General features: G+C 39.7%; 2 protein-coding genes across 5 annotated transcripts in view; one reads left to right on the top strand and one right to left on the bottom strand.

Annotated features, from left to right (window-relative positions):
- Nucleotides 1-6,449, bottom strand: part of OSBPL9 (oxysterol binding protein like 9) — a 59,998-nt gene extending 53,549 nt beyond the window's left edge. For both annotated transcript variants that reach the window (XM_051799544.1, XM_051799561.1), the window contains exon 1: nt 6,330-6,449. In XM_051799544.1, the coding sequence (XP_051655504.1) occupies nt 6,330-6,440 (111 nt within the window). In that variant the 5' untranslated portion in view covers nt 6,441-6,449. The remainder of the gene's footprint in view (nt 1-6,329) is intronic.
- The window catches only part of EPS15 (epidermal growth factor receptor pathway substrate 15), a 68,294-nt gene continuing 51,429 nt past the window's right edge, over nt 6,349-23,213 (top strand). The window contains exons 1-4 of one of the 3 annotated variants that reach the window (XM_051799495.1): nt 6,355-6,473; nt 7,585-7,691; nt 9,854-9,929; nt 10,019-10,126. In XM_051799495.1, coding sequence (XP_051655455.1) covers nt 10,058-10,126 — 69 coding nt within the window. In that variant the 5' untranslated portion in view covers nt 6,355-6,473; nt 7,585-7,691; nt 9,854-9,929; nt 10,019-10,057. Of the gene's footprint in view, nt 6,474-7,584; nt 7,692-9,853; nt 9,930-10,018; nt 10,139-23,213 lie in introns of all 3 variants that reach the window. The other 2 variants (XM_051799480.1, XM_051799490.1) reach the window with 2 other exon arrangements.

The following is a 23,213-nucleotide window of genomic DNA, read 5'->3' as shown; positions in this document are numbered from 1 at the left end:
GTAGGTATCTCCCAAAATAATATGGCCTTTATTGCTTTCTCTTTTACATCCACACAGTGAAGTTGATCACATACAGAACTGATCTAGCATAAGGCAATTCAGGTAACCTACAACTTCTTAGAGAAATGAAAACAATGTCTGGGTCTACCTATAAAAACCAAACCAAAACAAAATTAGAATCCTAACTCCCAAAGGCCCCTAGCCTTCCTTCCTATCTGGAAATTCTACTATTTCTTTCATTTAAGTTTTAGCTGTTGCATGGGAAGTTTAAGGTTTCAGATAAACCCCAGCTGCCCTCTGCCTCCAAAAGTCCTGAGGCACGAGCTCTGCCTGCGCAGAAGTGCACAGAACTTGAAGAGGTGCATCTGTGACTCACACAGTGCTGTCATGGAAATCGCTAACATAAGTACACAGATGAGCAAAACCACTTGGGACATTCATTTCCTGTTAGGGATGAAGAACCTGGAACAAGCTGTATTTTATTTATAAACAGAGATCTTTGCGGTTTAGCTACATCTAAAAGAGAAGCTTTAATTTGGATCACTTTCCATAATAGTCGTTTTTCTCATCTAATGCTAAGGCAACCCTCATGTTTCAAGCTGAAATAAAGCTCAACAATTTAAAGACTTTACAGGCTGTTCCCAGCCCACCGTTCCTTCAGCTCCCTTGCAAGGCACACGCCAGTCTCTGAGGAGGAGCTCCCTGAGCCCAGGGACAGCATCTCACAGCCATGTTGTTTCTGCAGCTAAAGACGGGACTTTTGTGGATGCAGCCATAAAGCAGGAACCCAAACACTGCAGGGATAACTGAGGGTGCCACTGGGGCTCATTCAACCCCAACAGATGAACAGATGCCATGTATCTATGAAATCGGGAAGGCAACAATTTATGGGTCCTGGTACAGAAGAGCATAAACTGCTTAGAGAATTCTATAACTAATACATGTGAAGCCTTAGTTAAATAAAGGTGTAAGAGATACAGCACAATCATAGGACCCTCCCTTCAGCCTCTCCCCCAAAAAGCACAGCTACAGACTAAACAGCCTATAGCAACAACAGGACCAGGTGCTGATCACCAGGCTGACCTTTTCAAGTTTCTAAATATTATAATTGCTACTAAAAGATCATTCTGTATAATTCTTAGTTATTTTAAATGAAGCTTATTCATTAAATTGTCTCTCTCACATGACAACTAGTCTCAGCTCATTAGTCTCAGCTCCATTCACAACCTGCATCAAGAACTTTAAAATAGCAGAAACCTTAAATTAAGTTGTAATCTAACAACAACAAAGACTGATCCTCTGCATTGCTAGTGGTTTTATTCTGCATGCCTAATTAAGAAAACATAAAAACATGCAATAGATGAGATTTTGCAGGTAAGTGAACAGATTTATTACTGATCCACTGTTAGCACATGATCTATACTCAGAATTCTGATTTGCCCACTGTGCCCATGAACTCCCCAGATCCTACACAAGCACCCAACTACATCAAATTAATGGAGCCAACAACAGGCTGGCTTTGAGGGGACAGATGACATGTGGTTTGGAGTGCCAGTAGTACAACATTAACCCATCAAATACTTTTGAACAAAATAGGCAAAATATGTTTACAGTGTGGATGGGAAATGCTAGGGGTTGCACTCAATTTAGTTTTGCATAATAGCCATCAATGTTTTTTATCCTGTGCCCATAAATTCAGAATTATTTTTATTATTCCTAGTTTGCATATAATTTTGTCTGTTTTTAATAGATTCACTGAGCTGTTTGCAGGGCATGTTGCAAATCAAGTTATTACAGGAAAAAAGTGTCACTTGATCTGAGAATGGAAAACAGAGACCTCAGAAGGAATGTGTGTGCAAAAGCAGATGTATTTTTTTCCTGTTTTCTTGGGATTTTTGCACGTAGCTGTTGATTGAGAAACTGTATTTAGAAAAAGCATTCAACTGTAAGTCTCTACCATAGGGGCACTGAGCCATGACTCCAGCTTCAGAGGCATCATTTGAAATCAAGTCAACAAGGTTTGTTTTTAGTTCACCACCAAAGATTCATGAAACTTCTCCAAAATTTGAGTCCCTCTCCTCAATATCTGAGTTGTACAATGCACAAGCAGTTCTTCAATATAGTACAAGTACAGTACAATCAGTATTAAAGTTGCTAACTAGTAATAATCTTTAAAAAGCATGCGGGGGAAAAATATTTTTATACTACCAGAACCACTCTTCCTAACGAGTGTTTTCACACAGTTTTTGCTCCTGAAAGCATTCACCCAGCATATGTTTTAAACGTAGTTTGATGGGATGATTAACAAAAGACCAGCACTTAAATAGATTCTTTAGGCATCTATTGGTGCAAGAACCATTAAGATGATGGGAGGCTCCCCAGTTTGGTTTCAAGAATACACACTATGGAGCTGTCATGCACGACAATTTTTTCTGGCAACCCTCATTCACTATGCAAGGCAGCTGTTTAAGCCTAAAACATTTTGATCAGTTCTCCTTTCAATACCACCATATGTCAAATATCCACAAAGTTTTAAAATACTTTAAGGAACTGACCTTCCACTGTACTGGCCCTGGGTTTAGCACTGTTTGCACAGCTATGCCAGTTCTGCTTTCAATTTATTATACAATTTAAATATTTATTTAAAGAGTACACTTAAACTAAGAATTTAAATCAGATTTTACTCGTTGAGTGGTTTTCTGGATTATTTCTGCAGGATTCCCAAGGGTTATCAAGGCTGTAGCTGATGTGTATTTAAGACAGCACTTCGGCCAGAAAACACAAACAAAAAGCAAATTGCATTCAACTCCCTCTTCCTCCCTGGCCATTCCTTTGTCTTCATGCTCTCTTCCAGCATGTCATCACACGTTTTCACACTGACATGCACAAAACAAACGACAGAACAAATTCAGCTGAAAAAAATAAATCAGTACAAAGCTATTTTTCAGCTGGAAGCCAGTTCATGGAACAACTTTACAGCTCCTGTGCCAGCAGAAGGCAGGAATGAGCCACTTCGAGACTCTGTTAAGTACTGTCAGTGCAGCCAACTATACACTGAAAATCCATAATGCTTCAGGAGACTTTTATTTGCTACCCCTTCAAGAGAAAACACTGGTGAATTCACAAATCAGAGACTACTGAGGGGGAAAAAGAAATAATTCGTCAAGCCATTGGCCCAACTGATCCAAAATGGCACAACATCATTTGTTTCATATTTTGCTCTTAAAAAAGGTGACCATTTAGTGATACCACACAATCATTTATTTGAGCAAAAACATGTAAAGAAAGCATTTGGATGAGTCCAGATCATACTCTCTGAAATATAGAATTCATAAATACCTTCACACAAATGTAATTTTAAGCAAATTTGAGGATGAACATTGCTATTTTGAAAGAGCAAAAACCAGCTGAATTACAGAAGAAGTGGGAAAAAAGCAAACAATTTGGCATTGTGAAAGTCCTTTGTGAAACAGCTTATAAATGCATGTGAGAAACATTTGCTACTAGTACTACTAGTGTTTACTGCAATACAAGTAAGTAGAGAAGAAGGAATATACGAATGAAAACAGAAATAAGTGTGAACATTAACTTCTCTTTTTTCTTTTCTGAGTTAGACTTGATGTAAAATCTTTTGCCTTGCTCCTTTAAAGTTCTAATCACGTTAGAAATGGATATTTAATTGAATTCATTTGCTTTTGCTCTATGTACTCAAAACATACTTAGGTTGCCCTTTATTCATTTTACCAAAAGACAAAGTATAACCCTTTTCTTTTTTCCCCAGAGAAGTGCAATACGACTGCACACTAATTCTGTTTGAATGTTTATTTCACATTAAGGGCATTTTTCTGCAGCCTATTTTAAGTAACTACCAAAAATGACTAAATACAACAGTGCAAGAACAGGCCTATGAAGAAATATATTTGTGGATCAGGCTCTGGTGGAAAGTTCAGCAGCGTCAGGAGTTATTACCCTGCATTTTTCCATAGCTCCCCTGCCAAAGGTTAACAGGCTGTTGGATCTGCTGGAGAAACTGTTCCCTGCATGCACAGCTTTTTGGATTGAAATGGGCTGAGGAGCCTGGAGAGGGGATGAGCAGGTACAAGCTGATCGGACACCTGTAATCCGTCCTATCAGCAAAACTGGGTCCAGATTGCATCATGCAGCCAGGGTGAAACCATCCCAGCCCACCCCACCCACGCCTTACAGCCATGGGAAGGGACGGACAGAGGCTCAAACATTGCCCAGTCACACTCACACAAGCAGAGCAAAGCAATTCTATTGCTTCAGACTGAAACTGGCTCAGAGGGAACACAGCACATGGCCCTGCGTACCTGACCGGCCTTTAATTCAAAACACAGTGCTGCATATACAGACTCACAATAGGCTCTCTCCCCATATAAAAAAGCCCCTAAACGTGCTAACATTCCAAATTTATGTTCTTTATGAGCCGTGTAAACTACCATTCAGGAGTTATTACTCTAAAACTAAAGGTGAGGCTGAAGGAAATAGTATCCTTCCACCTTCTCAGTGATAATATTAGTTCTTGTGAGGCATGTGATCAACTAGGACTAAATCCAAATTCTCTTTCAACCCCTGCTCCAGCTGATCCTGCAGCCCTGGGAGCAGTCATGCCAGCACACATTAAGAGATGCAAAACCAGATCTTTTGGCAGGCAGTTTTCAGCACCACACACACCCTTAGGTACAAGAATGACTTCAGATGTCTAGAGAACGGCATGACAAGTACTCCACAGACATATGTGCAGAAAAGACAGCACATGGATGAGGAAAGCAATCTAAAGGAAATGTCAACTGCAGTCACTTCTTAGTGGTAAAGGCATATAAAGCAGAGAACATGATTTTATTCCTTGAATCTAAATTGAATTTTTTACAACAGGTAGTTAAAAAAAGGAACTAGAAATTCTTATACTAACAGAGAACATAACAAATTATGCAAAATAAAAGTGTAATGCATATATAGGGATAGCTAATTATAGAAAATAATGAATTAGAAGAATTTTTATTAAACAACTGAAGACCCTGTAATGAAAGTCTGTGCAATAACCAGGATTACAATTGCACACACTAGTCATCAACAAATGTTTCTATTTCTGTAGCTGAGCATTAAATGACTTTGCACCTTGGACTACAACTTAGACCACACTCACTAATTCATCTCTGTCACAGAGCTGACATTTGAGCAGCCATTAAACAGCAACTAAAAAAGCACTTTCATTTCTCCATCCACGTTCCAGGTCAGGGATTTCAAATGTACATGAACAAAATTGTTTGGGAGGCAGCAACTGTTTTATGCCAAGAGCCTCATAAACTCCTGGATCTGGGGAGACCAGTTCTCTCCTAGAAATGCAGATTTAGGGACTAAAGTTTTATGTGCTTCTGTATGAACATACCTTCACAGACAGCAGGATACTTCAAGGTATTTGCTGTAAATCTATTACAGCTTACTACAGGTTTAATTTGTACGTGTTTTATTCAGGCTGACACACTAATTACTCCATGAGAAGAAAACTTTGGTGCACGAATGTGGCTCACCCAGTTAGCCTTCTCAGTTCAGGGCACATCCTCGATAAAACGAATTTGTACCATTACAATATCTGTAAGTTATGTAAAAACGTGAATTAAGCAGCTGAAGAAGCCGTCAAGGCTGGATCTGTCAGGAGTTATTAAAAAAAAAAAAGGAAAAAAAGTGAAGGAAAATATCGCCGTTTCTTAATACAGAGCACTTAAAAAGTTCGTGTTTGGAAGTGCCAAGTCCTGAACGGAAATCAGGAAAGCCGATCCGGCTCCGGGAAGCACCTGCGAGCCCGCGGCCCCCAGGCACGAGCCCCCGGGGACGGGCGTTGCTGTTTGCGGGAAGGCGGCCCCGCCCTGGGCCCCCCGGCTGGGCTGAGCCCCCAGACCGGGGCGAGGGCGAGCTCCCGCCGGACAGGGCGGGGAGCAGCGGGACCCAGCAGCCCGCGGCGAGCACCGCGCACGGCTCCGGGCCGGCCGGGGCTGAGCGGGCTCCCGGGCCGGCGGTGGGAGCGAGGCCCCGGAGCCGCCGGCACTGCCCGGGCGGATCCCGCGGCCGCTCCCGCCGCCAACAATAACAGCGCCGCCCGCCCCCGCCGCTCCATCCCCGCAGCGCCGCCCCATTGGCTGCGCCCGCCGCCTCCTCCTCTCCCATTGGCCGCTCCCGCCGCCTCCTCCTTCCTCATTGGCCGCCCGGGCGCCCGCACGCCCCGAGTCCCCTCCCCGCCCCCACCCTGCGCCCCAGCCGGTCTCTCCCCGGCGCCTCCTCGCCCGCCCGGCCCGCCCGCCGCCCCTCACCGTGTAGTAGGAGAGCAGCCCGGCGTTGTAGTCCAGCACGAACCAGCGGTACTGCCAGCCCTTCATCACGTTGGTCCATTTGCTCAGCGGGCCCTCCATGATAGACGCCATCTTAGGCACCGGACCGGCCCCGCCGCGCGCTCGGTGAGGGGAGCGGGGGAGCGGCTCGGCAGCCGCCGGGCGGGGAGGGGGCGGGGCACGCACCGAGGGGGCGGGGCCTCGGACCACACTGCCCGGGGGGCGGGGCTTGCGCGCCAGCGGGGCGGGGCCAGGGCGGGCGTGAGGGGAGGGCGGGAGTCAGGAGGCTGTGGTGTGAGGAGATCTGCTTTGGGGATTGGGGTTTGGGATTTAGGGGTGCTACCTAAGGGATCCCACCCCCGAGGGAGCGCGGCTTCCCCTCGCGGCCCGGGAGAGGGCTGTGAGGCGGTGAGGGCGCGGCGCTGCGGATGTGTGAGGGCGGGAGGGCGTCACCCTGTCCCCTAAAATACTTGGAACCTCGTCGTTCCTTCTCTAAAGCACTTGGCACCATTTGGAACCTTTTAGCTCCTCTCGCTGTTGTGCTTGTCCCTCTGCCTCTCGGTTGTTTCCTGACCAAAGTGCCATAAGTGTTAAGGCAAAGTGGGCTTAACAGTGGGGTCTGAGGATCTTCCTTTGAAGGGGCTGCATGGCCAGAGCGTACGAAAAACATCCAGCTCTTGAGGTAGCCTTTGGAGGGTAAGGCTTGAACGTGATACAGCTTTCCTGTGGACTCATCCAAGAATGTGGAATGAATTCCCCAGGAGCTACAGACAATTGCAAATCTGTTGTTCAGTGCGAGGCATGGCTTTGGCAATGGTCTCTTCTGACTTGAGTAAAGAACTGAAGTTGTGCTTTAACATAAAAACTTCAAAGGACCTACAGCGATACTCATGTTCCTTCCTGGGGATCAACAATGAAGCAGCAGAAATAGTGCTTTTACCATGAGGTTTGTGTCATGCAGTCTTTAGAGACATGTCCATGAAATAACTTTTTTTCCTTCCCCACATATAGCCCTTTTTTATTATTTTAATATCAAAATGCCTTTATAGTATGGCTGAAGGAGCTTTAGTGTCTCACAACACTGCAACCTTATACTAAGTTAAACTAAATTTAACAGAAAATCGCCCCTTTTGTGAAAAAGAATCACTCAAAGGCAGTGTGTTTGATTTGCAAAAATAAGAAATATTTAGATTATCTATCTATGTATTATATATATAATTGTCTCCCCGTTTTAGAGGTCACATTGCTACTATCTTGTTACCGATTGGAATTAAGAGCATTGACTTTATGATGCCCCTGGGAGTCACCTGGTGGTGTGTTTAGGCACAAGGTTGCCAGTTTAAGGTACCTAGTACACAGTCTGGTATCGAAACCCATCTTGTTAATTTAGATAACATTCTTTTTCAATCTGCATACGACTTTAGTAGTCTGTTTTGTTCTTTAGTTTTCACTGACTAAACAAAGCCTGGCTGCCTAGAGATTATACCCAGGCAAGCAAAACAAAAAACATCAGATGGTGCCAGAACATTACTAGTGCTGCCAGTTAAAGCTGTAGCTGGAATGGAGCTTTATTATCTCAGATCACTACTTTGGCTGTTTTATACCACAGGAGTTGAAACAATGCAAAGAGCTCGTGCAAAAAAACCCCTTGGCTTAACTGTGTAGGCAGAGCATCTGCAATGAGAAATTCTCCACAGATGAGCTTTCTATTTACCTTGGTTTGCCAGAGGATGAATTTGCTGAACTTGGGCTGAATATCTTACTAGTTCTTTGTTCTCTTCGGCTTTTTTTTTGAGGGGAGATGTGCCAAAGATTTGTCTCCACTAGCAAAAACATGTATTTGAGTTAGCTCAATTTATCCAAACCTTAAAAACCCTAGAGTAGATGGAAAAGTTGTGTTAACAGGTATTACAGGGGAATTCAACTCAAGATTTCTTTTAGTAATGTAATGTGGATATTCTCTTTAGGTAATTTGGCAGAGATCAGAGAATCATTGTTTTTCAAAAACACCCAACACAAATTAAAATAAATACATAAGAAATTACCTATGGGCATCCAGGGTACAATATCATACAGGTTTATGTACTTTCATGGCATGCCAGGATGCTCTGTCTTCTGTGTCTATCAGATTACACCCCTATGTATTGAACATGGATCATGAGGGCATTATTGAGGGATTAGGCTTAATTAGTTAGATCCTTCTGATAATGATTCTAGGGGCCCATTCGAATTCTTTTGAAAGATAAGTGCAACCATTTTAGTTCATTTAAACAAATCAAACTGAAGTCAGCCACAAACTGTGGTATAATCTCTCTTTATATGCTTTGTATTTTAAATCATCAGCAACAATGATTTTCAATTAAAAAATGACTTCAAATAGGAGTGAGTGAGTAACTTCCTTAGTAGAAGAATTTATTTTGCTTTAGCATGTTCCATCAGAATCCGATCTGGAACAGTAACAAAGAGCTGTTATTTTCTGTAACTATAGGCAGTTTTATTGTGATGTTCTCCCTATTTGACACAAATCAGAGCAGTATGTCTCCCTCTGTAACATTTAGTACTTACTGTCATCTGAGAGAATAACGTACTACTGAGATCAACAGAACAGAGGAGAAGGCAGCAGCTGTTACCTTGTTTCACAGACTGCTCCATCAGCTGAAAATCTTGTCCAGCACCATCCTCTTGCCACACAGAGGCCTCAATTAAATTATCCTTCCATGGTATCCCAGCCATAGACAGATTTCCTGACCAGCCATAGTGTTTAGCCCATGAAGTGGCTTCTGGAATACTCAGACTGTCCCAGCAGAAGTGTAGGGGGAAACCTGAGATATGCCCAGTCCTTCCTGTGTTTTCCAGGACATCCCAACTTGCACCCTACTTTTAAAAACTTCTATGACCTTTTCCTTTGTCAAATAAATTACAGTTATGGCCATTACAGTGTAAATCTGTATGGTTTCTAGGCAAAAGGAAGGTACTGCAGATTGAAGCAAATACCAGTGAAGGACCAGGGTGGAGGGAACGGGGAAGCAGGAGCGTACTGGATGTCTGATTCTTTAAGAGGGAAATGCTTTTGTGCTGTAAATTTTCCTGACATTATTGCTGAACTAACTTTCAAGAACGTCTGTGATGAAGCTGTGGCTTGTGGGTTTCCTTAAGGGTGTCTGGGAGTGTGACTGGCAGCAGTGAAAGTGGCTTTAGGTTCTCCCAGCAGCTGCAGTTGCTTGGGGTTTTGAGGAACATAAGGAAGCCATTTGAGCAGAGAACAAGTAACATTTTGTTTCATTTTCTTTTCCCACTTCAGAAATGTGCTGGTAGTTTAATTTTGTATTGCTTGTCCTATCGGGTCACTGTGTGTCAACTACTGACAACACAATCATCATAATTAAGAAATTATGTTTTAGCCTGATAGTGAATGCTTCTTTTTCTGCTTGTTGGTAACTAATGTCTTTTATTTGTTCATTCAAGTAAAAATTTCTTCCATTTTATTTTTTTTATGGGTAACAAAGGCACTAAACAAGTACAATCAAGTAGAAGATGGAACATTCTGTGTCATCTTCAGTCTCCTGTTGTTGTCTTTTAAAGGTATTTTCTAGTCCCTCTATGCACATCCTAACTACAATAAGAATAAGAACTATGTCAGAACCTAAACATTTTTTATTTTATTTCTTCAGAATTATGTTTGATTTAGGGTGTTATGGAGAGGAAGATAGATGGGAGAGAATCACCTTCACCCTACAAGCAGTCATTCTTCAGAGAGGATAATTAAATCAAGTATGACAGTAAGTGCCATCGTAAGTACATTTTCTGAATAGATTTATTACACTGTCATGGGTTTTAATACAAATGTTTATTAAAAAAATCAGCCAGACAGTGGGAGGAAGACAGTGGTTGCTTTCTGAAGCAAACAGATAATTCTCTTGCACCTTTCTTGCCAATACCTGTATGATTCTACGAAATAAAAGCCTTTAGAAATAAATTTTCCCAAATCTTTCCATTTTCATCATGTTTCTAGCTGGTCTTAATGAATTGTCATAAATTCCTTTAGGTCAGGGATGAGGTACCTCATTGAGGGGTAAGCAGACCTTTCTGAGCCTTCTAAATGACTCCATATTAGTGTACACTGGGAAAAATCAAATTGCCACAGGTTGTATGGAATTAAAGCCATCAGGTCTCAGAAGCCTTGTTCTGTTTCTGCTTATTGCTGTGTTTGGTATAAGTTCACAGGAGAAGGGACTTTTCTTTTTGAACTGTTTAAAGATTATTAGCTTGCAGATTCTCATCTTTTCATGGCACATTGAGAGCTGCACTGGAAAGTGTTAGCATATTGGAGCCATTTCCCCAAATGGGAATGGAATATGCTCAGCCAAAATGTGACACCATTTAAGAAAGGCCTGCATTTAAAATAGATAGGGATGAGTCTGAAACTAAGATTTGGTTTGCCTGAAGTTGTTTAATCCCCTCTAGTGCTGTGTGTCAGGGGGATGATGCAGCAAAGAGGCAGCTGACTCACCTCGCTGGCACCGATACTTGACAGGACTGGGAGGGGTTTGTCAGATGTTGCAGCTCGTGTTAAAAAACGGGGCGTGAAGGTACTCGGCTAAGCCATTCCAGTGACTCACTTAATGACCAAATCCTGTTACAAGGTCTACAAGGAAGCACATTTTAAGGACACTAGAAAGTCGAGTAGCTCTGCAACAATAACAAAACTTGAATTTTGGCGTGTTCTCATGAGAGTAAATTGAAGTTCTGGGGGACAGTTTGACATAACAACATTATCTGGGAGTCACAGGAGGTGTAACCTGACATTTTGGGACACAATATTTCTCTAAGTACATTTCTGAACTTCCTGAGGGGCTTTGCCATTAAGAAATGTGGATATCTTCTGCACTCACTTTAAACAGAGGGCAGAGAATTCCTCCCACATGTTCCAGTCACACTTGAGATCTTTCAGTGTTCAGAGGTGTAGGCATTAACAGCAATATAAATTTAACATGGAAAGGAACTTCTAAAAAATGCTGTAACTTCGACATAGTATAGATCTAGTCCAAAATAATTTTAAAAATTACCCAGGCTTTATACTGAAGAAATGGTTATACAAGCTGTTTTCCAGCTGAGCTCTGGTAATCTGGATATCAATCTAGCAACTAGAAAAATGCTGGAATGAGTTCTGCAGGGTGAACAATTCACTGCAATCTTTGTGTAGTCTTATTATAAAACTTATAACATCATAATTTCCTCCTGAGATCTACAGGCCTTGGACACATTTAAGATTCAGCTGGACAGGGTGCTGTGCCACCTTGTCTAGAGTGTGCTTTTGCCAAGAAAGATTGGATCAGATGATCCTTGAGCTCTGTTCCATCCTGGTATATTGTATGAGTCTATGATTCTTTGCTGAGTACAGGAGTTGAGGATTCACAGCATGCTGAATCCCATTTTATCGTCCTAATGCACTGCTGAGATGGGGAATTCTCATCATTTCATTTAAGCATCTTACCATCCTCTGGGCAGGATTCATTTAAAATTTAATGCAGAAGTCCCTGCTATTTTCTCAACCGCAAATAAGTGATTTCTACTTTAGCCTCCACAGGGACTTTGAAAAGATATGGAGGAATGCTGCTCAACTGGAATGTTCCCTTCACTGCAGCTGTGGTATGCAGCCCACTGGTACAAAAAGAAAATAAGGATAATCTCTTTTCCCAAAGCTTTCGCTTTTTTCATGGTGTTTGGCTTATTAATGTGTTTCAAATAAGGTTACTGGCTCTTTGTAGTCAGTTCTGCGAGAATGCAATACATACATCATCATCATCTCACAAAAATTAGACTTTTACAGTTGAGTTTGATGTGTAGCAAATTCAGCAAGGGAAAGGGTAAGAACTCAGTTAATATTTTAGAGTATTGTCCCTAATCATAAGGATTATATCCTGTGTTTATTTTTCTTTATACATGATATTTATTTGTTATTCATAGATACAGCAATATCAAGGGTAGTATTTAAAGCTAGTGTATATACATATACAATAGGTCCCAAAAATATATGCATACAATTAGGCTGTTATGAACAGTATCCATGCTCTCTGGTACAAAGTCATATTAAAATTTGGAGGAAAAAATATCTTTTTCCCTCTCTGTCTCTTTTTTTTTTTTTTTTTTTTTTTGGGAGGGGGGGCGTCTTTTTTCGTCCAGGTAAGTAATAGAAGTCTGACCATGCTAATTTTTAGGATACTGGGTGGGAAATCTAAGGAGATGAAAGGAAGGATAGAAGTTAAGTCAAGGAGACATAGAGCTGAGCAATCCATCATAAAACACAAGTAATATCAAATGTGTGCCTCTAGTGCTTGTTTTATTTTCATAGCTGAAACTATGAAAGGATATCTGTTAAAACAAAGTTTAGAATCAATTTCTGTCTCCTTCTACATTTTCTTCTGGAATTTACGGTAAAATCATTTTTCTTTAGGTCTAGCATCACTCTAAGGATTTGTACGTAGGAGGAGTCCTATATACAGTTTAAGCCCTCAATTAATATTACTTTCATTTTGGGATGCCAAAAAGATTTTTCTTTTAGGTTACTGTTTCTTGTATAAGTATGAGACACAAAAGTAGCAAGGTTTATCCTATCAAAAATTGGAGAAGGTTTTTCCTTCTTATTCGATAATTAAAATATCCTTTTTGGAGCCTACTTAAAGGATTTGCTTCCTCCTTGTTCTGATGAAATCAAAAATGCAGAAATTATTTTTTTTGTCCTACTCAGCTCTCTCTCTCTTCCATGAGAAATGAACAAAGAAGGGGAGAATTGAGTTAGTAGAAGAAAAATAAGTAGCCACCAGAATTGGCAGAACAAACTCAGATTGCTCCCCAAAATCCTTATCTGCACTTGAACCTGATCTAGAAAGCAGATGGGTGCTTTGCTACTGTGACAGCTCTTGGGAGCTGTCAGGAGACTATTCCATCTATGTGTGAAGGAGCAGACTCATGCAGAATGCAGCTACATCTGATTTCCAGATAAGTGAGAATTGGTTCACAGCAGCACCTCCTGCAGCTTGGTGTCAGTAGGAAGAAATCCCAGGTTCAAGGATTAGGGAAAGCCCTAGCACACCCTGGCTAGGATTCCAACCTTAGCACTATGAAGACTAAAGCCTGGGATGTGTTATAGGACACATTAAGCTGCTGTCTAGACTAAAGCAACCACTCACAACAATTAACTCCAGCTCAGGTGACTTCAGGGCAGTCTCACTACATATTCCACTCCTACCATTTTCCATAGGTACTGGCTGTTGCCACTGCTGGAGACAGGACACTGGGCTGTTTAGGCTGTTTTTAGACCTTTGTTCTGAGCCACTACTGCTATTTTTATATTATGTTCTTATTTTCATTAAGGGAGTTATTTTCACTGGGGAACTGTATAGAAATCCTTTTAAGGAGGGTTTTGGGTTGTTAGGGTTTTTTTTCCAGTAAAAGAGTGGAATTTCTGTGAGGATCTTTAATGATATCATAGCCTAATTTTTCATTTCAGTAGTCAGACCTTATTTTACCCATTCTCTAACATGAACAGTTTTACTGACTTTCACTGAAGCTGAAGTTGCTCAGAACTGTTGAAATACACCCAGATGTCATGGCCTGAAACAAAGGAAATCCTACTCAGCTCGTAGGCAGCAGCACACACAGGGCAGCTCTGTTCCTCACTCTGTAAGCCAAGAAAATCCAGGCCTTGTTGCATTTATTCACTTCCAAGTTTCAAAAGTTCAGTCTGTGAACTTCCCAGTGCCCTGATAAACTATTTAATTTGAGCAGTAACTGCAACATAACTCCTAAGCAAATGCTACAGTAACATTAATATTAAAATCTCTAAATGCTGGAGTTAACTGAATTCTCTGGACAGCTGGCAAAATGGAGAGTTACATCATTTGTTTTCCATTGCCCAAGAGAATTAGTTTTTGAAAATAAACTTGTGAGGAATGTACTTACAAGGAAGTCTAACTATAAAAATAGTCTGCAGTGTACAGTGAAACTTTGATTTTCTTAGATAAACTGAGGTTGGTAATATTTAGGATGTTGTAATTTCTTACTGTGGTGTGTTTACTTGAGGTATACCCAAGAAGTTGTTTTAATTTATTGGTCAACTGTGCAATATAGTTTGCAGATCAGCAGCCTTAAGCCTTTGGAAATAAGTTACCAACAAAGGAAAGCACGGGTTTAGTCGGGTGTTTCCAGTTCAGGCTGAACAGGACAAAAGTTGTTCATACTTGTGTGTTGCTTTGGTGTTGATGTGGTTACATGTACATAATTAAGAGCAAAATTTATCACATTGACTTAGAGATTAAAGCATGTAAATACCTACAGTTAAGCTCTGCTATCCGTACTCCATAAGCAGGGAGGAGGATCTGAGTGTTCCATTAGTATTACACTCTCTGGTTTATGTTGACTAGTTCTAATTATGCTGTTTCTAATCTGCCAACTAGAGAAAAGATGCAGCTCTTCTGAATACAGCAAAACCAGTAGCAAGTGAGCTGTTGTCTTGTCAGTCTTTCAGATTTTGGCTTACATATCTGACAATTTTAGACAAAACAAAATCCTACCCACAGTTTTCCCTGATCCAACTGTCACTTACAGATTGATAACATTAACCCATTCTGTCTGTGAAATGTTGCATCTACTTGACTTTGCACTTTTGGATGGGAATTTAATCTGTTAAATATCAGGGGTGATGTCTCATACATTTAATTACTACAGAGTCACTGCATTAAATTTACTGATTGCACTGAATTTCTAAAGCACAAGGAGGACAGTGTTCTTTTTCTTATAGGTAGTGGAACAATCTTAAACCCTTTGTCTTGACTGTGGAGTTAACGTATGATTTCTTTGTGGTTTTTAGCTTTACTCCTTTACACCCACAAATCCTTAGCTGTAGTATTGTAGTACTTTAGACATTTCAGGGGATAATCAGTGTGGTGTTGGTGGTGCAGTGTGAAGCATAGGTAATACTCTGCAGCATGTAGTGCTTGGCTGACTGAAGTAATGGCTGTCATTTCTGTTCCCAGCAGCAACATGGGCATATTCTGTAGTGTGAGTGCTCAGACTGTGTAATTACTTTTTGGAAATGTTTGATTTTTTTCATGTACAGAGAAACTCTGCAGTATGAAATCTGCCATTCTCTGGGGTTTTTGCATGTATTCGATAATCCTGTGTCAGGATTGCTGATGTTAAGAAATTCAGGCACCTAGATACAGTTTTGGGAGATGGACAAAATAATAGACATAAATATATATATATATGTTCATAGTTGTATGTGTGTGTACCCTCCTGGAAAAAATCCAGATGGAAAAAAATGGCATATATGGGAAAATCAGGACATATGGTAGCTTTAAATTAAGTTGACTTTACAGTGAAGGCATTGCCTAAGGCACAATAATGCCAGCAGGAACAATGCCTTCGCTTAGGCAAGTTGTGTCTTGGGCAGAGGGCTCTGTGGAAAGGCTAGGAAGAACTCTCTGGTGCCATGTATCAGATTGTTTAAATGGGAAATCAGTAGACTTTATATTCCAGGCATTGAAAATTATTTATGTATGCTTAAGTTCTTCCAACCAAAGCATATGTTAAAAAGGAATTTTGGTTTCTGAACCTTCAGGGTTCATTTCAACCTTAATTTTCAAGCTTTTCTTGGCAACCTTAAAGGCCAGAAAGGTCCTATATTTTGCTGTTTTCTTGTTGGCTTTTTTTTCAATTAAAGCTCAAATAACTCATGCAAGCTCTTAACTCCAGGGTCTGGAGCTTTATTTAAAAAACCAAACAAAAAACTGGAAAATGTTTTATAAAATCTTGGTAGCCGGTAAAACTGAATTTGTTTTCTAGAACAAGGCAGAAAATAAGAAAGGAGATAGGCCTTGTTAATCTAAAATGGGACAAGGAAAACTTTTATCCCACTTCGTTTTTACTTTTGGATGGCATTTGAATTGGCCTTGTGTGTTTGGCAGCTGATCTGCTGAGCCGTCTGTTTCAGATTATGAATGCTCGGAGGGCACACTGCACCCAGGGAGACACTTCCCCTGAACACAAGAAATTGCAATTGGATTTGCAGTTTAGTGATCTGTGAATATGAACGTGCATGTACATGTGCATGACACATCTAAATGAACTCTGTTTATTTAGGACAACTTGAAGCATTCATACAGCTGGAGAAACCCAAGGGAGGTTAGAAGTGGAAAGCCTTAGTCCACATTCACTGTCCTGTGCCCCTGTCAGGGCAAAACAAGACAGAACCACCTAAGGTTCAGGAAATTCTCTGGACTGAAAAGTTACTGGACTAAGAGCTAATATATTAACCAGCTTTACAACCCACTTAAACCATTTCTTAAAGGGATTTAAGGGCAGAGAAGCTGCAATTTGGCTCCCTCCATTAATGAATCATCTCCGGTCCCATCACAGTGCTAGAGGTGAACAGGGTAGTGAATCAGAATGCTATAACCAACTAAGTACTTCTTGGCCAGGAAAGAGGATTTGATCCATAAACTTTAATGGTGCATTAGGTAAATTTCATATTATTTATGGCATGCTACTAGCACTTGTCTTTTTCATGTCATCTGCTTTGAACATACTTTTTTTTTTAAGAATATACTGCTTGTTCCACCCCTCCCTTTTCCTTCCTTTCCCCAGAATGCTGACTCAATTCCTTTTACTCTTTCAGTCAGCTTGCAGTTTTAGGCATTTCCTTGTCCAGTTTTCAGGGGAACACACTTTACTTCCCTCTCATCAGCACTGTGCAGCATTGTTGCAGCTGCTGAATTTCATGCTAGCTGGAGATAGAGGAGATTTCTTTGCAAGCAGTAGATACTGAGATACTGACAGAAGACCATCTGCTCTTCATGGAATTCACTAAAACTTTGGACTTGGATAGCAGTTGTGCAGTTGTGTATAAGAAGCAACTTTGGCAGTGATGGAAGGAATGGTAAATCTAGAACCAGCCAGGAGACTGGAGGGATAAATGTAATTTTGTTACAGATTCTCCTTCTAGATAATTTTATTTCTTTTTTTATAAGTTTTTGCTTTAGTCAACTCCCTAGACTGTTTGCATTATCAGCAAAGTTTGAGAACTCTGGAGATGAGGATCAGAGTTAAGCAATATAGTTTATAATAAATTGTGAACAGAGCATTGACCACATGTAGATATATTGTATTGTTTGGGCAGATCTTATTCAATATGCATGAAGAGACTTAGTTATGATATTAGGTTGAGTCAGGTGCTTGGAAATATTTCTTCCTACTTGAAGTGGCACACACAGTTCATTTAATCACATAATTGCATTTGTGCAATTAGATGTGCAACACCTAAAATTTTAGGAATTTTAGTTTTTGTAATATGTTTTATCTGCTCATCTGCTCAAAAATAGATCTTTATATTACATTGCTCACTCAAGTATTAAGTTCTATTGCTTTTTAAATTATTAATCCCAAAAGAGCTACAGGAATTGATGAACATTATTCCATCAATGTTACAAAATTGAGGTACCTGAAAGAAAAAAGAAGTCTAATGAAAATTTTCCTTTTTTGAATCCTGTTTGTAGAATAAATGCTTTTCCCATATGAGCAGTTTGTGAAGTGATTGCAAAGCCATAATGGCAGGGGACAGAACTGCAGATATGTATGAAAGTCAGGCTGTATAATAATGGTAAAGGGGAGAGAGCCAGATTCTGTGCTGGTTTTAGAAGCTGCCAAGGACGTAGGTGCTGTTTTGGGCAGGAGAACTCTTTTAGCCTAATGCCATCTGGATGCTTTCCTCTGTGCCAGTTGTCGTATGGGCCAAGCCGCCTGTCCTGCCTCTACCACATTTCTGGAAGTAGGAATTAGATTAAAAATACAGTATTTTCCAGTTACCTGATTGGAAACATATCCATGTAGTGCTTTAGAAACCCAAGGAAGCAATCCAAGCTTCTGTCAGAGACTTTATCAGAAGTTTCCTCATCCATGTCCTGAAGCAATCTTTGAGTACTTCTCTCCTTTCAAGCCTCCTGACTGTAGGATCTGCTCCAATTTGTTGTCCGATGAACATGATAAATAGAGTTAAAACACACAACAAACCTCCACAAACCCCTGCCCAAGATCTTCTGTTTCATTCTTTTAGTTAGTAACTAGATACCTGTATTTATAAATACAACAATATAGGTTTTCTTCACCTTGATCTCTACAAGGTACCTGTATGGTTTGTATTTTTGGGCTGGCAGTTGTACCATCTAGCTAATGGATTTGTTCTGTAGTCCTATGTAGGAGACCCATAGCTAACTTTTAGTCTGGGATTTATTCCCTGTTTATAAGAATTGAGTTGAGTTAAATTAAGTAACTCATCTATATATTCATTTTACAGTTAATTAAGTAGCTCTGCTGATGAATTTGGAGTAATTTTTTTCTCATGCTCGTCTGTATGTATGTAATTTACCATCATTAATGCTATCACAAGGAAAGGAGACAGAAATTCATGAAATTATTTTTTACAGATATTTCTGTAAGGAAGATCATTGGGGTAAACTTGATTTAAACAGGAACAAATTCTGTATCTTCAGTAAACAGGAAGAGACTGACAATCAAGAATGTTTCAGTTTTGGATGTAGTTTGAATGCCTTTTGAATCATGGAGGTTCTTTTAGGAAGAATACATCCTCTATTTGTGCAAAGCTCATCCAGCTATCCAACCTTACGTAGCTTATATGGCTTCTTCCTCTGTCTTATACCTAAAACCTCAATACTTATCTCCTTTGGACCTCAGTGTTCTTTGTGTTGTTTTTATACCTCATATCTATTTGTCACATGAGCACCTGGGGGGGGGTTGTCCTTCTAAAGAAGGTCAAATTTGTTTGTCATTAAACTGATTTGAGAAATTAAACTGATATGGGAATCTGAAAAATCTGGGTGGTTTGATAGTTGTACATCATCATCAATAATTTTGGTAATCTGCTGTAGATAGCTATACATTCTTCAATTGCTTCTCAGCTTTTGTGCATTTTATTTAAATTAATATTACCAATAACAGTGGGAGTTAACAGAGTCTTCCAGATTCTGTGGTGCATTTTTAAGACCAGAAGATATTTAAATGTAATTTTATTTGTAAACTGAGCAAGTTTGATTGAAAACCAGTTGTGAACATGATGTAGTTTTCACAGTCACAGTGATTATTACACTGGAGGTATTTTCCATGCCTTTTTAAAGGGCTACTAAAACTCACTTAAAGAAACTTTTTTAATGCATGGTCACCAGACTTTCATAGCTGTAGCTGTTCTATAGCTATATCTCTTTATAGATATATCAGCTTCACCTGCTGAACAGGTGAAGCTGATGAAATATCTTTTATTACAGATAACAGGATAGGAACATAAGGTGACACAGAGGTGAGCAAGTCCTTGTCGGCTGGTGGAGTTCAAATTCCATTAATACCTTTTTGCATCTGACCAGACACGTGCACACCTTAAACTATTCCATTAAGGCTGAATCACTGCTGCATTACTTCAGCAACTCAGTCTTAAAAAAAACCAAACAAAACCAGTTAGACAAAAAAAATCAGTCATTAAGCAAATAATTTGGTTATCTTTAAGGATATTTTGTGTTTCAATTGCATTGTGTGTTTAGCCAAATGAGAACATATGTTGAATTGTGAATATTTACTGCACTCGTGCTTTACAGCAATAAGAGAATATTCAGTCTTTGATATTTAGCAGTCATATTTATGTGTTTAAAACATTTTTCATAAAGGAAAATATTTTAGGTGCTATTTCATCGGTCAAGTTACATTCTGTTATTCATAGGACCAAACTGATGTAGAAGAACGAAAAAATATAATTGCACATCAATTACTCAGTAGTCCAAAAAACAAAGAGAGGTTTTAAGGCAACATTCCTTACTCTTACATGTTGACACCAGTGGGATTATATGTTTTGCACTTAAGGGAACATTTTGCCTGCTGGTGTTGTGCAATAGTTGGCCAAGTAACAGAAGAGATTCCTCTCCCTGCTGCAGAGCTGTAAATCAAAAATAATCCACATGGTGGTTTCTCATTTATGGCCATACAGCAGGATTGTGGTTCTGAGAAGGGGAAGTACAGCAGAAGGAGTGTCTGTGGAGATTCCTAAAGACTCACACCAAGTTCCTTCTGCCTGCAGAAAGAACATTGCAATGTGGTGTTTGATAGATTTCACAAAGTGCAACCTGCAGTCTCCTTTGTATGATTTAAGTTTAAGAAAATTTTTAACTACTATTGTAAAATTAAACACAAATATTGTGTTGTCTTGAATGTGTGTTTTGCTGTTAGTGCCTGAATTGTTGCTCAGCTGGAAAACTGGGTTGCAGGTAGTAGGTTACTGTGGTTTGGGATAGTTATTTTTTTTGTCTCATGACCAACATTATTGCATCAGTGTTGTTTTATTTTAGTATTTCCCAAACCATTTACATTGTTATGATTGTAATAAGGACTAGATGAATAAGAAAGGAAATTGAGAAGGTAAGAATATATAAGAAGATAAAAATAATTAGGAGGACAGGAAAGGAAAGTCTCAGTAAGAAACACCTGCTAGTATCAAGATTTACAATAATGCTATAAAAATGGCATCATGTCATAAATAGTCATGAGTTTGTCTTACAGACAAACAATTTCATGAGAAGAAAAATTATCAAATAGTCAATAATATGCTCTTTTACCTAATTACTTCTTGTATCTTATAATTCTGAAATTAATTAATGATCTTTACGAAGTGCAGAGTGAACTAGTTCTAGGTTAGGGGAATGTTGGGAATTCAGTATGTAGATTATATTTTTTAATATTTTCTAAAAAAAAATAATAATCTTATAATTGTTTCAGAAAGGCAAGCCATACATTCCCTGGATTTATAGTATAGACAACATACCTATGGAAACAGGGAGCAGAAGAAACTGGTGGCAGGAGCCTTCCTGCCTGCTACTTTGTAAACATATTAGTTTTCAACCCTCATTTTGGTTTAATATACAGCACACACTACAATATTGATGTGTTTAATTTATAATGAAGACTGATGCTGTTTCAGCAGTGATATTGCTTGTTCTGTTTCTGTCAGAACATGTATTAAGCTGTTCAAGGAGCAGTGAAATCTCCAACTGCTACATTAGCTGGACATCATGTCTAATTAATGCCTACTGAAGATTTTTCTGGGTTTCAAATATGGTCTTGGACTAAAAATGCCACTCTGCTGTCTGTCATCCAGCTAATTACATAGAGGTCAGGCTGACCTCTTGTGTATATCAACATTTTCTCTTATTCTTTTGCAGCATGAGGTGTAGCCCCATGAAATTGGTTCATATAAATTAGGTTGAGAAAATATGCTTACAGTCTTAATGAAAAGATAAATTGTGTATGTTTTAAAATGGCATAGATGGGTCTGTACTGCTGCATTTTAGATTTGCCATCTCTTCCATCAAATGTAATTGTTTTGAAGAGATTCACTCAAGCCCTATTCAGGTTATTTTCAACTATAGCAGTCCAATCTCTTAATAAAAATTCAAGATTGTTTGTTCTGGTTATCACAGTTCAAAAATAATTTTCGCCTTTGGGATTCTGAATATTTGCAGTATAAATGACACCATTTTACATAAACAAAGAGGTACAATTATTCCATAGTATGCTCTGTTTCTGCCAGATGAAGAAGTTAAATTCAGATATATTAAAGTATTTCTGAACATCTGAAAACAATTTAGAGGTGAAGAAATATGCAGTTACCTTAATATCCTAGTTTGTGCTTCTTTAATACTGTTACAGTTTTATATAAATTTGATCATCTCACAACCCACTTTGAAACACTTTCAAGGCAGCTAAAACTTTGAAAGCCCACAAACCACCTTAAGAAGCCAAGAGCACAGCACGAGAGGAATTAGCAGATCATTCCTCTACAGTTTTCATAATGATCACTGTCCATACTCTAGTAACTAGACATGCTGCTAGAAGATACACTGTAGGACTCATGCATTACAGGTTTTATGCAAAAAAACCCCCATAAATTAACAGATCTCTATGGTAGGAAGGTCAGACAGAGTCAGGCTGTATGATTGTAATGTTCTTGTGTAGCCTTAAAGCATACCAGCCTATCTGTAACCCTGTCTAGAAAACTTGCAGGTGTATAAAATGTAAAGAGCACATAAAGCATATCCTGGGGTGATTTCTAGTTAAAGGCACACCTGCAGACGTGACTCCCTAAACCAGCTTGTGCCACTACTCCTGGAAAGTACCCTGAGATTTCTGATAAAAGGTGCCTTCAGTCCAAAGGTCATCCAAGTTTTGTATGATGATCTTCCTCATTTCTCAGGAGGGATCTCTCAATAATCCAGGTGTGGGAAAATGCTGTTTGGGATCAGGAGGATGGGTGTTGCTGGTCTCTCTGAACCCTGTGCAATGTGAGACAGTCTCTGTTTACCTGTGAGCAGGTCCCCTTATGCTGTGTTCTTTGACCATAGAACAGTGGCTGTTTTTTAAGCCAGGATTTTGTGTGTTCATGCACATGGTTCCTTTAGTTCTGAAAAACTCAAAATGGTTTAATCCTTCTGACCTTTAGATCCCTGATTCTGTATATACAATACTGGAGCTACTAATCTGCTTTGCTCTGGAATTCCAAAGGGCTGGGTACGTCATTCCATGCTCAGGTATGCAGGAGGCAGGAGTGAGTCATTCCTCTCAACCTCCAGTGCTCATGGGCTGTAGTAACACTTTTCCTAGAACGAGCAGAACAAGTCATACTAAATGCCTGTGTGATGTTTTGGGCTTCCTGTGTGCTCATCCATAGGGTAAACAAGGCTATAAGAAAGGAAAGGATGGACACTTTTTCCAGGGAAACCAGTGGATATGATTAAAATGCTCTTAGGCGTGTTT

Source organism: Manacus candei, unplaced genomic scaffold (assembly GCF_025592945.1).
Source record: "Manacus candei isolate 608988 ecotype Guabito, Panama unplaced genomic scaffold, ASM2559294v1 h1tg000005l, whole genome shotgun sequence".
Classification (NCBI taxonomy): domain Eukaryota; kingdom Metazoa; phylum Chordata; class Aves; order Passeriformes; family Pipridae; genus Manacus; species Manacus candei.
Note: the sequence above shows the minus strand (reverse complement) of the source record. Positions and strands in the feature narration are given on the sequence as shown.